At 44.7% G+C, this 15,058-nt stretch overlaps 1 protein-coding gene across 5 annotated transcripts in view; it reads left to right on the forward strand.

Annotated features, from left to right (window-relative positions):
- Nucleotides 1-15,058, forward strand: part of APAF1 (apoptotic peptidase activating factor 1) — a 223,331-nt gene that overhangs the window by 192,844 nt on the left and 15,429 nt on the right. For all 5 annotated transcript variants that reach the window (XM_029599744.1, XM_029599743.1, XM_029599746.1 and 2 more), the window contains one exon: nucleotides 1,487-1,612. In XM_029599744.1, the coding sequence (XP_029455604.1) occupies nucleotides 1,487-1,612 (126 nt within the window). The remainder of the gene's footprint in view (nucleotides 1-1,486; nucleotides 1,613-15,058) is intronic.

Here is a 15,058-nt window from a genome sequence, read left to right on the forward strand (position 1 = left end):
GTGATGCATGTAAGGAAGAGCACCCCAAATTATAGTTACACAATGCAAGGTTCCACTTTAGAAATCATCACCCAGGAAAATGATCTAGGCGTCATTGTGGATAATATGTTGAAATCCTGTGCTTAGTGTACGGCAGCGGTCAAGAAAGCAATTAGGAATTATTAGGAAAGGAATGGAGAATAAAACAGAGAATATTATAATGCCTCTGTATCGCTCCATGGTGCGACCACACCTTCAAGCCAATGTAATATCAGCGCTTGTTAAATGGCCGCTCATAATTGAGCGCCCGTTCTCTTAACGCGCACCGATCCACCTCTCCTGGCACGCAGTTCCGGTCACAGAATCTTTCAAAAGACATAGCAGAATTAGAAAAGATATAGAAAAAGGTGACAAAAATGATAAAGGAGATGGAACTATTCCCACTATGAGGAAAGGCTAAAGAGTTAGGGCTCTTCAGTTTGGAGAACACGGTTGAGGGGAGATATGATAGAGGTGTATAAAATAATTAGTGGATTGGAACAGATAAATGCCCTTCGGTTGTTTACTCTTTCAAAAAGTACAGAGACTAGGAGTCATTTGTTACTAGGTGATGCATTTAATACAAATAAGAGAGAATATTTTTTTACTCTGTTCATAATTAAATTCTGGAATTTGTTGCCAGAGGATGTAGTGAAAGCTTAGTGTAGCTGGGTTTAAGAAAGGTTTGGACAAGTTCCTGGAGGAAAAGTCCATAAACCATTATTAAGGCAGAGTTGCAGAAACCCGCTTCTTAGCCCTGGGATAAGCAGCATGGAATCTATTTAACCCATAGGATCCTGCCAGGTATTTACGACCTGGATTGGCCACTTTTGGAAACAAGGCACTTGGCTTGATGAACCTTTGGTCTGACCTGGTATGTTCTTATGATAATAGATACATGACTACAAAATTTAACACTCTATATTTAGATAAAAACTAATTTGCATGCGGTTAACACGAGCCACTATCACATTTTAATGAGCGATAATGGCTCCTGTCACACCTTAATTACAAATAATATATTGCATCTTACATAAGTGTATAGGGTTGTTTTGAGGAAAAATCCTAACTCCTCCTTTCTTTGACCCTTTATGGTTTTTCTAAACCAGCATTGTAATGTTTTCTATTGGATCTTAGTTTAGCAGACAACCCCTATCTAGCAATTCCCATTACTTTGATTCTATTAAATATGCTTAACTTTGGATGAACATTGCTTACATGCCATAATTGCCTCTTAAAAGTCTTGTAGTCACAAGGCCTACGCACCTCTGTTTCTGGCATCTGTACATTTTCCCTTATACAGAAAGGAACGGATGATTGATTCCAGTGTGTGAACACCATGTAATGATGCATACATTTGGGGAAACCTCTTCAGACGTGATAGATCACATGACTTTAGAGAACACAGTTATATGTAAGCAATCACTCTTCAGAATATTTTTTAATCATTAGATTTTTTTTTTTTTAGGTATGGAATATAATTACTGGAGAAATGGAAGATGATTTTGTTTGCCACAGTGGTGCAGTTCTTTCTTGTGCTGTTTCTCATGATGCCTTGAAGTTTTCCTCTACCTCAGCTGACAAGAGTGCCAAGGTATGTTGAGATATGTGGAAACAATCACTGCTTTTTTTTTAATGTTGCTTTTTTCATGAAATGTGTGAATAATACCAGGACTGGTTCTAGGATAACCAGCGCATGGTGCAAAAATCTGAAATTAGCGCATCTTATCCCCCTCACTCCCACTAACAAAATCATGTGTACATGCGAAAATTTTCAACTTTATTTCCACAGTATGCACACTTTCAATTCTTATAGTTGGTGCAATTTCTAAAGGAAACACTGTGTCACAGATGCATCATACCTGTGGGACTACAAGCCCCATCTGGGTTTAAAGGTTGCCCTAAAAGTTGTTAAAATAAAAGGAGAAAGAAATACATAACAGTGCTAATAACAGTAATTAAAATAACATGGTAGAAAAAGAACAATTATCAAGTTCTTTTTCTATTCCATAATGTCACAGGTCTGATTATGTTTTTGGCCTGGTGGCAGGGGGGTGGCAGCAGGGGGGGTGGCAGCAGGAGCACAAGGTCAGCTGGGCTAGTTCTGAAGACCCTGGGGGGGGGTCGGAGAAGCCAGTGGCCATTTTGTCTGCACGTACTGGGAGTCAGGCTGCTGTTTCAGAGCCTAGGGACTCCCCCCTCCCACGCTGTTTCCCGCTGAGCAGGACCCTGCTGGTAGAAGGGGAAGGGAAGAGACTCAGGGGGATGTGGACCAGGACCCTTGCTCTTCAGATCCGGGGGCTTTTTCAACAGAAATTGTCTTTCTCCTCCATAAGGTCTATTTAGCCAGGAAGGAAGCAGGGACCAAGAGGCCTTTACCCAGGAAATCCCAGGTGGCCAAGAAGCCTAGGGATCGGAGGCATGCAGAATCGGGATGGATCCTGCGGTCTGGACTCAGATGGTCCGCGGTTTAGGAAGACACATCAGATGAGATGGAAGATCCTGATCAGATGCAGGAAAGTCTGGTGGATCTAGACAAGGGCCCTGTTAGCACATAGGTGGATCCGATGCAGGATCCAGACCGGAATCCTGTTAGTGTGTTCGGGAATCCAATGCAGGATCCGGACGAGGTTCCGATCTCAGTTGGTGACGATTCTTAGATGGTCCGCCTGATCAATAGGGAAGAGCTGAACTTGCTTATTCCCCAGGTGCTGGTTGAGCTGGGGATTAAGGTCACACGGAAAGATTAGGATAATGAGGGGGTAAACCCAGTCCTTCAGGGGTTACAGGGCCCCACTAAGACCCTTCCATTGCTTAAGAAGGTCAAGAAGAGGGTGGATCGGTAGTAGGAATCTCCCGAAGCGGGCCTGAAGGTAGCAAGTTATATCCCTTGCTGGAACAGTCCTTGGAGTTGTTGAAGATTCCCAAGGTGGATGTGGCAGTTTCCGCGATTGCCAAGACTATGACCATCCTGGGGGCAGGTTTGGCCACTCTGAAGTATATCCAGGATCGAAAACTGGAAATTCTACTTGAGGCTGTTTGAGGTTTCAGTTTTGAGCCTTTGTGTGGAAGCTTAATGCAGAGAGCCTACTTGTGCTGGGTACAGAAGGCACATGATAAACAGTCGGGAATTATGGCTGAGGTGGCTCAGGCTGCCCGCTTAGAAGCGGCTTATGTGGCGGATGCCCTTTATGACATGATCCAAACTTCTGCCAGGAGTATGGAATCTGAGGTTGCAGCACAGGGACACCTATGGCTGCATAATTGGTCAGCGGATGTGTGGTCTAAAGTCCAGCTGTCTAATCTCCCCTTCAAGGGCAAGCTGTTGTATGGGGAGGAGCTGGAGCAGCTCATGAAGCAGTTGGGGGAGTCGAAGGGTAATAAGCCACCCGAGGACAGGAAAACCCCCAATAATTCCTTTCCTCTGCGAGCTCGGTTCCGAGAAGTGAGGAGGTTTCGTGCCGGCAGGTGCCCCAGGCTGGTGGCGCAAAAACAGAATTCGGGCAGACAGTAGTCCTTTCGAGCCCAATGCAGACCTCCAAGGGATAGTTGCCCTGGGGAGTGTTGAGTTTCAGCTTACTCTGTCTCTCTCTGGGAAACACCTTGCATTTAAACTCATATACTGCAAGGAAGCTTCAACTTGTTTGAATAGGTAATAAAAGGTATTTTAATGCTTTACGAGACAAATTCAAAACAAACAGCAGAGATTATCAATCACTTAATAAAGAGGTAAGATAAAGAGGAAACCTAAGGAAGGCAAGGTTGCTGGTCCTTAAGGGAGCAAACAGCCCAATATAAGAATATACTGTTCCTCTGGCAATGCTGTTGCTCGTTTTTCTGTGTTCAAGCAAGTCTTTTTATAGCCTGCTAAACTTGGCTCACATATACAGTGCTCTGTCCTGTCACGTATGCTGCCCCTCCCTCCTGGGTGCCTTGCAGGACGGCTGAGCACACCATGGGGTGGTTTGTTCTGCTTTTCTTTTGTTCCTGTGATTTCTGTCTGGCATCTTCCTATCTGCACCCATCCAATTCACACACGCCATTGCACGCAATCACACAGTCTTTGTTCCTGTCAATGCTAGCAGTTATGCATTTTTAATGAAGGTCACTTAATTATTTTAACGCCTCAGGAGAGGCAGAAGTAAGATTGGTCAATGAAGGTGGGCTGTTCCGCTCCTCTCTGGAGGCTATCGGAGGGAGGCTGGCCCTCTTTTACGAGTAGTGGACCAGGATCACATCCTGGAAGTGGTAAAAGACGGCAATGCCTTAGAATTTTCTTGTCCACTCAGGGACACCTTTGTAATCTCCCGCTGCATCACCCAGTACAAGTGGGAGGTAGTGCAGGATACTTTGCAACAGCTGCAGCTCCTGCACGCCAATGTGCCAGTGCCCCCTCAGGAGAGGGGGCAGGGTCTGTACTTCATGGTGCCCAAAAAGGAGGGGACTTTTCAGCCCATTCTTGATCTGCAGAAAATCAATGCTGCCCTCTGGTTGTTGCGGTTTTGGATGAAGACGTTGTGCACAGTGATAGCAGCAGTGTGCAAAGGGGAGTTTCTGGCATTGTTGGACTTGACAAGAACCTATCTCCTTATCTCCATTTGGGCCAAGCACCGGAGGTTCCTGAGGTTCATGGTCCTGGGGGAACATTTCCAATTTCAGGCCCTTTCTTCCCTTTGGGTTGGCAGCAGTGCCGTGCACATCCACAAAGGTGATGGTGGTAGTGGCGGCGGCGCTCAGGAAGGAAGGTATCCTGGTGCACCCATACCTGGATGATTGGCTAGTATGAGCAAAGTCGGAAGTGGAGTGTTGTTGCTCAGTCCAGCGAGTCTTGCAACTCCTGGATTCGTTGGGCTGGGTAATGAATCTGGCAAAGAGTCATTTGAAGCCAACCCAGTCGCTGGAATATCTGGGGGCACGCTTCAATACGCGGATAGGGAAGGTGTTTCTGACTATTGAGAGGGTAGTCAAGTTGCAGAGTCATGTCCTTCAGCTGCTGCGTCTGTCAGTTCCCAGGGTCTGGGATTATTTACAGGTCCTGGGTTTCATGGCTTCTACATTGGAATTATTTCCACGAGCCTTTCCTCACATGTATCTTCTGCAGAGGGCTCTGTTATCCCATTGGAATCTGCTTTTATAGGAATTTCAGCTTCCTTTGCCATTGCCAGAGGATGCCAGGTCCAGTCTCTCATGGTGGCTGTCTCAGCACATTCTGGAGAAAGAGATGGATTTGGAAGTGCCCGACTGGGTGGTGGTGACCACAGATGCCAGCCTCTTTGGTTGGGGGGGGCGATTTCTCAGGGGAAATTGGCCCATGGTCAGTGTTCGTCAGAGGAGGTGACCTGGTCTATCAGTTGGCTGGAAACAAGGGCAGTGTGTGAAGTCTTAATGGCATTTCTCCCATTCATTCAAGACAAGTTGGTGCGAGTGTTCTCAGACAATGCGACAACAGTGGCGTGCATCAATCGTCAGAGTGGAAAGAAGAGTTATCTACTATCGCTGGAGGCACAAGAACTGTTTGGGTGAGAAACATCTGGTAAGAATATCTGCTTCCCATGTGGCAGGAGTGCACAACGTGCAAGTGGACTTCCTCAGCAGACAGCGTCTAGATCCGGAGGAGTGTGAGTTGTCAGCAGAGTCCTTCACCTTGATTCAGGCCAGGTGGGGCAGACCAGCGATGGACCTCATGGGGTCTCCAGGAAATGCGAAGAAGGATTGGATTTTCAGTTGCAGAAGGGAAGTCGGATCGGAGGGCATCGACACTCTCATTCAACCATGACCGACACATCTGTTGCTGATTGTGTTTCCACCATGCCCTCTTCATAGGTAGAGTGCTGCGGCGCATCGAGCTTCATCCGGGCAGGGTGATTCTGGTGGCCATGCCGGCTTTGGTTTGCAGACTTTCTTCATCTAGCGGGGGACGGTCCCATTTGCTTGACCCATCTGTCAGGGTGGTTGTGGCACGGACCCGTATTTTCAGACCGTGAGGATCACTTCTTTCTAGCGGCTTGGCTTTTGAGAGGCGACTGCTCTGCTTGAAGGGGTATTCGGAGCCTGTGATTGCAAATTTGCTTCAGGCAAGAAGGCCTTCCACGTCATTGGCTTATGTCAGAGTGTGGAGAGTGTTCGAATCATGGTATTTGCAAAACAAGGCACAGCCTTTGAAGATGAAGTTAGCATGTAGCATATTTAAAACTAATTGGAGAAAATTCTTTTTCACTCAACGTACAATTAAGCTCTGGAATTTGCTGCCAGAGGATGTGGTTAGTGCAGTTAGTGTAGCTGGGTTTAAAAAAGGTTTGGATAAGTTCTTGGAGGAGAAGTCCATTAACTGCTATTAAGAACATAAGAATATGCCATACAGGGTCAGACCAAGGGTCCATCAAGTCCAGCATCCTGTTTCCAACAGTGGCCAATCCAGGCCATATGAACCTGGCAAGTGCTCAAAAACTAAGTCTATTCCATCTTACTGTTGCTAGTAATAGCAGTGGCTATTTTCTAAGTCAACTTAATAGCAGGTATTGGACTTCTCCTCCAAGAACTTATCCAATCCTTTTTTAAACACAGCTACACTAACTGCACTAACCACATCCTCTGGCAACGAATTCCAGAGTTTAAATGTACATTAAGTGAAAAAGAACTTTCTCGGAGTAGTTTTAAATGTGCCACATGCTACGTTCATGGAGGTGCCCCCTAGTCCTTCTATTATTCGAAAGAGTAAATAATCGATTCACATTCACCTGTTCTAGACCTCTCATGATCTTAAAGACCTCTATCATATCCCCCCTCAACCATCTCTTCTCCAAGCTGAAAAGTCCTAAACTCTTTAGTCTTTCCTCATAGGGGAGCTGTTCCATCCTCTTTATCATTTTGGTCGCCCTTCTCTGTACCTTCTCCATCGCAACTATATCCTTTTTGAGATGCAGCGACCAGAATTGTACACAGTATTCATTCAAGGTGCAGTCTCACCATGGAGCGATACAGAGGCATTATGACATTTTCTGTTTTATGCTCCATTCCCTTTCTAATAATTCCCAACATTCTGTTTGCTTTTTTGACTGCTACACCACACTGAACCGATAATTTCAATGTGTTATCCACTATGACGCCTAGATCTCTTTCTTGGGTGGTAGCTCCTAATATGGAACCTAACATTGTGTAACTATAGCATGGGTTATTTTTCCCTATATGCATCACCTTGCATTTATCCACATTAAATTTCTTCTGCCATTTGGATGCCCAATTTTCCAGTCTCACAAGGTCTTCCTGCAATTTATCACAATCTGCTTGTGATTTAACTACTCTGAATAATTTTGTATCACCTGCAAATTTGATTACCTCACTCGTATCTTTCCAGATCATTTATAAATATATTGAAAAGTATGGGTCCCATTACAGGTCACTGAGGCATTCCACTGCATATTTCCTTCCACTGAGAAAATTGTCCATTTAATCCTACTCTCTGTTTCCTGTCTTTTAGTCAGTTTGTAATCCACGAAAGGACATCACCACCTATCCCATGACTTTTTACTTTTCCTAGAAGCCTCTTATGAAGATCTTTGTCAAACGCCATCTGAAAATCCAAATACACTACATCTACCGGTTCACCTTTATCTATGTTTATTAACTCCTTCAAAAAAGTGAAGCAGATTTGTGAGGCAAGACTTGCCTTGGGTAAAGCCATGCTGACTTTGTTCCATTAAACCATGTCTTTCTATATGTTCTATGATTTTGATATTTAGAACACTTTCTACTATTTTTCCTGGCACTGAAGTCAGGCTAACTGGTCTGTAGTTTCCCGGATCGACCCTGGAGCCCTTTTTAAATATTGGGGTTACATTAGCCACCGTCCAGTCTTCAGGTACAATGGATGATTTTAATGATAGGTTACAAATTTTTACTAACAGTTCTGAAATTTCATTTTTGAGTTCCTTTGGAATCCTGGAGTGTATTCCATCTGGTCCAGGTGATTTGCTACTGTTCAGTTTGTCAATCAGGCCTACCACATCTTCTCGGTTCACCATGATTTGGTTCAGTCCATCTGAATCATTACCCATGAAAACTTTCTCCAGTATGGGTATCTCCCCAAAATCCTCTTAGGTAAACACCGAAGCAAAGAAATCGTTTAATCTTTCCTTGATGGCCTTATCTTCTCTAAGTGCCCCTTTAACCCCTCGATCATCTAATGGTCCAATTGACTCCCTCACAAGCTTTCTGCTTCGGATATATTTTTAAAAGTTTTTACTGTGAGTTTTTGCCTCTATGGCCAACTTCTTTTCAAATTCTCTCTTAGCCTTTCTTATCAATATCTTACATTTAACTTGCCAGCACTTATGCTTTATCCTATTTTGTTCAGTTGGATCGTTCTTCCAATTTTTGAATGAAAATCTTTTGGCTAAAATAGCTTGTTTCACCGCACCTTTTAACCATGCCGTTAATCGTTTTGCCTTCCTTCCACCTTACTTAATGTGTTTAATGCATCTGGACTGTGCTTCTAGGATGATATTTTTTTAGCAATGTCCACGTCTCTTCTACATGTTTTACCTTTGTAGCTGCTCCTTTCAGTTTTTTTCTAACTATTTTTCTCATTTTATCAAAGTTTTCCTTTTTGAAAATTTAACTCGAGAGCCGTGGATTTGCTTACTGTCCCCCTTCCAGTCATTAATTCAAATTTGATCATATTTATTTAACATTTTTTTATACCGGTATTTGTTGTAACATCATATCAGTTTACATGTAACTTTTAGCAATAGAGAAAATTACATTGAACAGGGCAAGGCAAACTTGGAGGGGGGGTGCAGAGATTAGTTATCAAACATTGGTAGGATCAAACATAGTTAATATTTACAAGTAGAACCAGACATTGCCGTTACTATTTACAAGTAGGGGGAGGCAGCTGTGATTCTTGGCATATGGGGGGGGGGGGAGGGGGGGTTTGGTGTGATCGAGGTGGGCACAAGGGTTAATCAGGGAAAGCTTGTTTGAAAAGCCAAGTTTTTAACTTTTTTTAAAATTTTTGGGTGCTTGTCTCAAGTCGAAGGTCTGATGGCATAGAGTTCCAGTGTGTGGGTCCTGCTATAGAGAAGGCACGTTCTCTAGTGGATGTTAGTCGATAGGTCTTGTGAGGTGGAATGTGAAGGGTGCCTTTGAGTACTATTCTGGTGGGGCGCTCAGAGGCGTGTAGGCGAATGGTGGTGTTAGTCCAGTTGATGTTGCTGTTGTGAATGGATTTATGTATGATGGATAGATTCTTGTAGAGGATGTGGGCGGAAACTGGGAGCCAATGTAGTTCCTTGAGGATTGGAGTAATGTGATCAGTTCTACATGTGTTTGTTAGTATTCTGGCTGCGGCAGAGGTAAGAGGTGAGGAGGCCTAGGAGGATTGCATTGCAGTAGTCAATTTTTGTAAGGATCGTGGCTTGAAGGACGGTACGAAAGTCATTGGAGTGTAAGAGTGGTTTATGTTTCTTAAGGGTGTGGAGTTTGAAGAATGAGTCTTTTATTGTAGCGTTAATGAATTTTTAAAAATTCAGTTGGCTATCAATGGTGACGCCAAGGCTTCATGCATGCAGCTGGAAGGAAATAGTGGGTAAGTGATGATTCTTGTCTGTCAAGTGCTTGGTGATGATATGTTGCGAGATGAAGATGAGTTTGGTTTTTGCGGTGTTCAGGGCAAGGTGGAGGTTGGTAAGGAGGTGGTTTATTGAGCTGAGACAGTTCTCCCATGTTTTGATGGGTTTAGATAGGGATTCTTGGATGGGAATGAGAATTTGGACATCGTCCGCATAAATGAAATGTGGGAGCCAAGGTCTGTGAGGAGCTGGCAGAGAGGAAGGAGGTATATGTTAAATAGGGTGGAAGAGAGTGAGGAACCTTGGGGGGACCCCTTGTGTAAGTTGGGTGGGTGTGGATTCGGAGTTTCCAATTTTGACCACATAATACCTATTTTTAAGGTATGAAGTGAACCAGAGGAGGGCTGAACCAGTAATGCCAATTTCTGAGAGGCGTCTGATTAGTGTGTTATGGTTGACAGTATCAAAGGCTGCTGAGATGTCGAGTAAGGCGAGGATGTAGGCGTGACCATGGTCAATTCCTTTGAGTATAGTCTGTAAGGGAGAGCTGGAGGGTTTCCGTGTTCAAGAATTTTCAGAATCCGAATTGACTGGGAGCAAGTATGTTGTGGGTTTCTAGGTAGGCTGAGATTTGGGCGTTGACCACTTTTTCCATGACTTTGGCGAGGAAGGGAAGGTTGGAGATGGGTCGGTAGTTGGCGAGGTCTGAGGTGTCAAGGTTGGGTTTTTTTAGGATGGGTTTGACCACTGCAAGTTTTAGTGATTCAGGAACTAAGCCAGTGGTGAGTGAGCAGTTGATTATTTGCGCTAGGGGCTTGGCAATTATGTTTGGGATGTCTAAGAGGGCTTTGGAGGGTAAGGTGTTATAGGGGGCGTGAGGAGGGTTTGAGCTTTTTTAATGTTTTACATATTATGATCTTAATGTTTTTTTAATATTATGATCACTATTTCCAAGTGGCCCCACTGTTACCCCTCTCACCAAATCCTGTGCTCCACTGAGAATTAGATCTAAAATTGCTCCCTCTCTCGTCTGTTCCTGAACCAATTGCTCCATAAAACTCATTTATTCCATCCAGGAACTTTATCTCTGTAGCATGTCCCGATGATACATTTACCCATTCAATATTAGGATAATTGAAATCTCCCATTATTACTGCACTACCAATTTGGTTAGCTTCCCTAATTTCTCTTAGCATTTCACTGTCCACCTCACCATCTTGGCCAGGTGGACGGTAGTATACTCCTACTATAGTCTTCCCCAGCACACAAGGGATTTCCAGCCATAAAGATTTGATTGTGCATTTAGTCTCATGCAGGATATTTATCCTGTTGGACTCTATGCCATCCCGGACATAAAGCACCACACCGCCTCCCGGGTGCTCCTCTCTGTCATTGTGATATAATTTGTACCCTGGTATAGCACTGTGCCATTGGTTATGCTCCTTCCACCATGTGTCTGAGATGCCAATTAAGTGTATGTCATCATGCACTGCTATATATTCTAATTCTCCCATCTTACTTCTTAGACTTCTGGCATTAGCATAGAAACATTTCAAAATTTATTTTTTGTTTGTATTTTCATTCTGCTTTTTAATTGATAGGGATAAGTTAGAATTTTTTAGCTCAGGTGAGTTTTTAATTACAGGCATTTGGACTACTTTTCTTTTTATTGGAACCTCACTGTCGGGATGCCCTAATTCTAATGCATCATTAGTATCCTTTGACGATACCTCCCTCCGAACCATGCGCTGCTGAGTGACTGTCGGCTTTCCCCTTTGTTCTAGTTTAAAAGCTGCTCTGTCTCCTTTTTAAAGGTTAGCGCCAGCAGTCTAGTTCCACCCTGGTTAAGGTGGAGCCCATCCCTTCGGAATAGACTCCCCCTTCCCAAAAGGTTCCCCAGTTCCTAACAAAACTGAATCCCTCTTCCTTGCACCATCGTCTCATCCATGCATTGAGTCTCCAGAGCTCTGCCTGCCTCTGGGGACCTGCTCGTGGAACAGGGAGCATTTCAGAGAATGCTACCCTGGAGGTTCTGGATTTAAGCTTTCTACCTAAAAGCCTAAATTTGGCTTCCAGAACCTCCCTCCCACATTTTCCTATGTCGTTGGTGCCCACATGCACCACGACAGCCGGCTCCTCCCCAGCACCGTCTAAAATCCTATTTAGGCGACACGTGAGGTCCACCATCTTCGCACCAGGTAGGCATGTTACCAGGCGATACTCACATCCACCAGCCCCCCCAGCTGTCTACATACCTAATAATCGAATCACCAACTGTGCAGCTGACCTAACCCTTCCCTCTTTGAGTAAAAATCACGTTTGGTTTTAAAAATTGTTGTTCTATAATTGTGTAGTGTGGTTCTGTAGGTGGTCAGTAAGCTGAGGGTGCGGTTACTTCGCCATTTCTTTTCTACATTTCTAAGGGCGCGTTTTAGTTTTTTTAGTTCGGGAGAGTGCCATGTGTTTTTGTTTTTATAAGATGGGTTTAATTCTTTGGTCATTAAAGGGCAGTATTTGTTGGCTATGTTGTTTGTAATCATGTTCCATGTTGAAAGGGCAGACTCTGTGCTGGTTAAATCATTGTTGTTCAGTGCATCTGGAAGTGATTCGATCAAGTCATCTGCCTTACATGCTTTTCTGAATTGGATTATAGAGTTGTGATTCGGTGGTGAATTGTCTATTTTCTTTACAGAGAGAATATCTTTTATCAGTGTATGATCGGTCCATGGGACCGGTGTACATGAGGGAGGTGCCGAGTTTTGTATGTGTGTGTTTATGAAAATTAGATCTAAGGAATGTCCAGCTTTGTGCGTGGGGCAGTCTATGATTTGTTTAAAACCCAGGAGAGCTTCACAGTTGGGGGTTAGGGGAAGAGTGTCTACATGTAAATTCAAGTCGCCTACGATAATGGCTGTGATGTCCATGTTAACATATTTTCAGTGATAAATTCAATTAGGGGGGAGGCATTGCGTTCAAGAAGTCCTGGAGGGGTGCATACCAAACAGGCTTGTAGTTGATTGGATTTGAAGAAACCTATTTCGAATTGTGGTGCTGTGTGAATGATCTGAAGTAAAAGTCCATGTTCTTTCTTTGCGGCTAAAAGAAGACCGCCTCCTCTTCTGTTATTCCTAGGAATGGAGATGTCGTAGAGGTGAGTTAGTAGTTGGTTAATTAGGACTATGTCTGTCTTGAACCATGTTTCGGTGATGGCGCTTATGTCTGGTCTGTGGTCTAGTAAAATGTCATTTAAGATTGGGGTCTTTTTTACTAGGGATTGGGCATTGAATAATATTAATGAGAAGACAGTGAGACCAAGTAACTGGGTCACAGGGGATATCATAATTGGAATTAAAGATCTTGGCTGAAGAGCAAGTCTCTTGTTAAACAGTTTTTTGTGGTAATGGAGTTGGCTTCTGAAATTGGGTATAGGATTTCTTTCCATGTTTGAATATGACTCGCGGTTGTTGTACGTGGGGGTGTTGAAGATGAGAATCTTGGAGGCTGAGTGCTTAGGTGTTGCAGCACAGAAGGGAAAGCTGAGGGGCGGGCTTCGGTGCGCTTTCGTACCTCCTTGATGAGTCGTTGGCACTGCAGGCAGTGGAGTTAGCCTAATGCGGGGGGGGGCCTGCGTGGGTAGTCCGGGGTTTCAAGTTGCTGAGCGGCAGAGTAGGAAGCAATCCAGGGTCTCTGAAGGGGAGAGTGATGATATTTCTTTCGAGTCCTGAGGGAGATGGAAGCAGAGAGATGAGGAAGTATCTGAGTAAGGGCTCCTGGTCTTGACGTTCAGGCAACAGCTGATAGGAGCAGCACAGAGGTGGCAGCACAAAGGAGCACACCAAGGGGCAGGCCCCTTTGGTCGCGCTCCTTCAGTGCACGGTGCCTGCGGCCCGTACCTGCCCTTATGGTTCCCTCGACGCTCTGGGTGAGGTCACCAGGAGCGGGCCTCTAGGCCGAGGGAGGAACAGCACAGGGGAAGCAATTCGTGGGCCGTCGGAGGTTCTCGGTGGGTTCTTGACCCTGGTGGGTCAGTGCCGGACGCGCAGAGCGGTGGATGCAGGTGTCGGTGAGGCAGAAATGGCTCAGTTGTTGGGAGCTTCTGGTACCTATTGAAAGAGAGGGGAAAAAAAACTGCCAAGTCCCTTACTTTTCCTCAACTATCCTGCAAGTAAAATTAGTTAGTCTGTGAAATCTAATGTCCACCTTCACGCTCAGCATCCCTACTTGTGGTCCTGTTTGCTTGCTTACTTGATGCTTGGACACATGAAGTGTCTTATCTTATTCTTTCAGACTACAAAATATATTTATAAATCTATGAAGTACGTAGTTTTTGTTTTTCCCTTTGTAGACTCTTATTGCTGAGTTAACTAGAGCAACAGAACTCAGGCCCCAATACAATTAAAGAGATAGATGCCAGATGTCCTTTAAAAGTGTTTAATTCAGTGGATGGCCACGTTTCGCCACTCCTCAAGTGGCTGCCTTGGGCTGTGATGGAATAACATAAAAATTAGTAATACATATAAACGAGTACTCAAAAAAACCCCAAAAACGAAATAATGTACACAACTTAAGAGCAGTAAAAATAAAAATTAACACAGACGTGTTGCAAACTGTTGCGGACTGGACAGTGGACCCTTGGGCCGACCTGGTGGAGGAAGATGGTTGGAAGAGAGAACTCCCGGAGATGGGACAGGTCGGGAGGCGGTACCAAGATAAATGCAGGAACAGAATCTTCACCCTGGAGATCCGAGATTCCCCCCCCCCCCCCCCCCAGGAGGAGCACGTAAGGACCCAGACCGCTGGGACTTAGAAGGCAGTAGCGAATCCTGAAGAGAAGATGGAATCTTCACCCTGGAGATCCAATATCCCCCCCGGGAGGAGCCCTTGAGGATCTGGACCGCTGGGACTTAGGCGGCAGCAGCGAGACCAAAGCAAGGACGGAGCAGAAGTCGAGACAGGCGACAGACACGGAGTATCAGAGGTGAACCGGGATCAGGAACTAAGGAGACAAACAGAGAAGAATCCGGAAGATGAGCAGGATCAGAAACACAGCAGGATCAGAAACACAGTAACTGGTGCCTCCAAGGAGAGAACCTGGTTGCTAGGCAACCTCCTTAGCCAGAAGCCAGGCTTAAATACCTTGCCGGCATCTGACATAATAAAGGAGGCGGGCCGGAGCTTCCTGCAATTGAGTCTTTAAAACAGTCTCCCTCACGTGAGAGAGGAAGGTAAGGACCCGGATGTGAGTCTAGCAACCGTGACCGCAACACAGACGTACAAAGATATAACAAGATGGTGACAAATAAATAGGGATCAAGAGCATGATCGGTGTAGCAAAACCAATCTTTTATGTATCTAAATTGAGGGTAGTATTTAAAAGTTCCAGAGATGATTTTCAGGGGTGATGAGTCAAATGAACTGAACTAAATCACTGTGAACCTGGAAGATGTAGTAGGCCAGATTGACAAACTAAA

This window comes from Rhinatrema bivittatum, chromosome 4 (assembly GCF_901001135.1).
Source record: "Rhinatrema bivittatum chromosome 4, aRhiBiv1.1, whole genome shotgun sequence".
NCBI lineage: Eukaryota > Metazoa > Chordata > Amphibia > Gymnophiona > Rhinatrematidae > Rhinatrema > Rhinatrema bivittatum.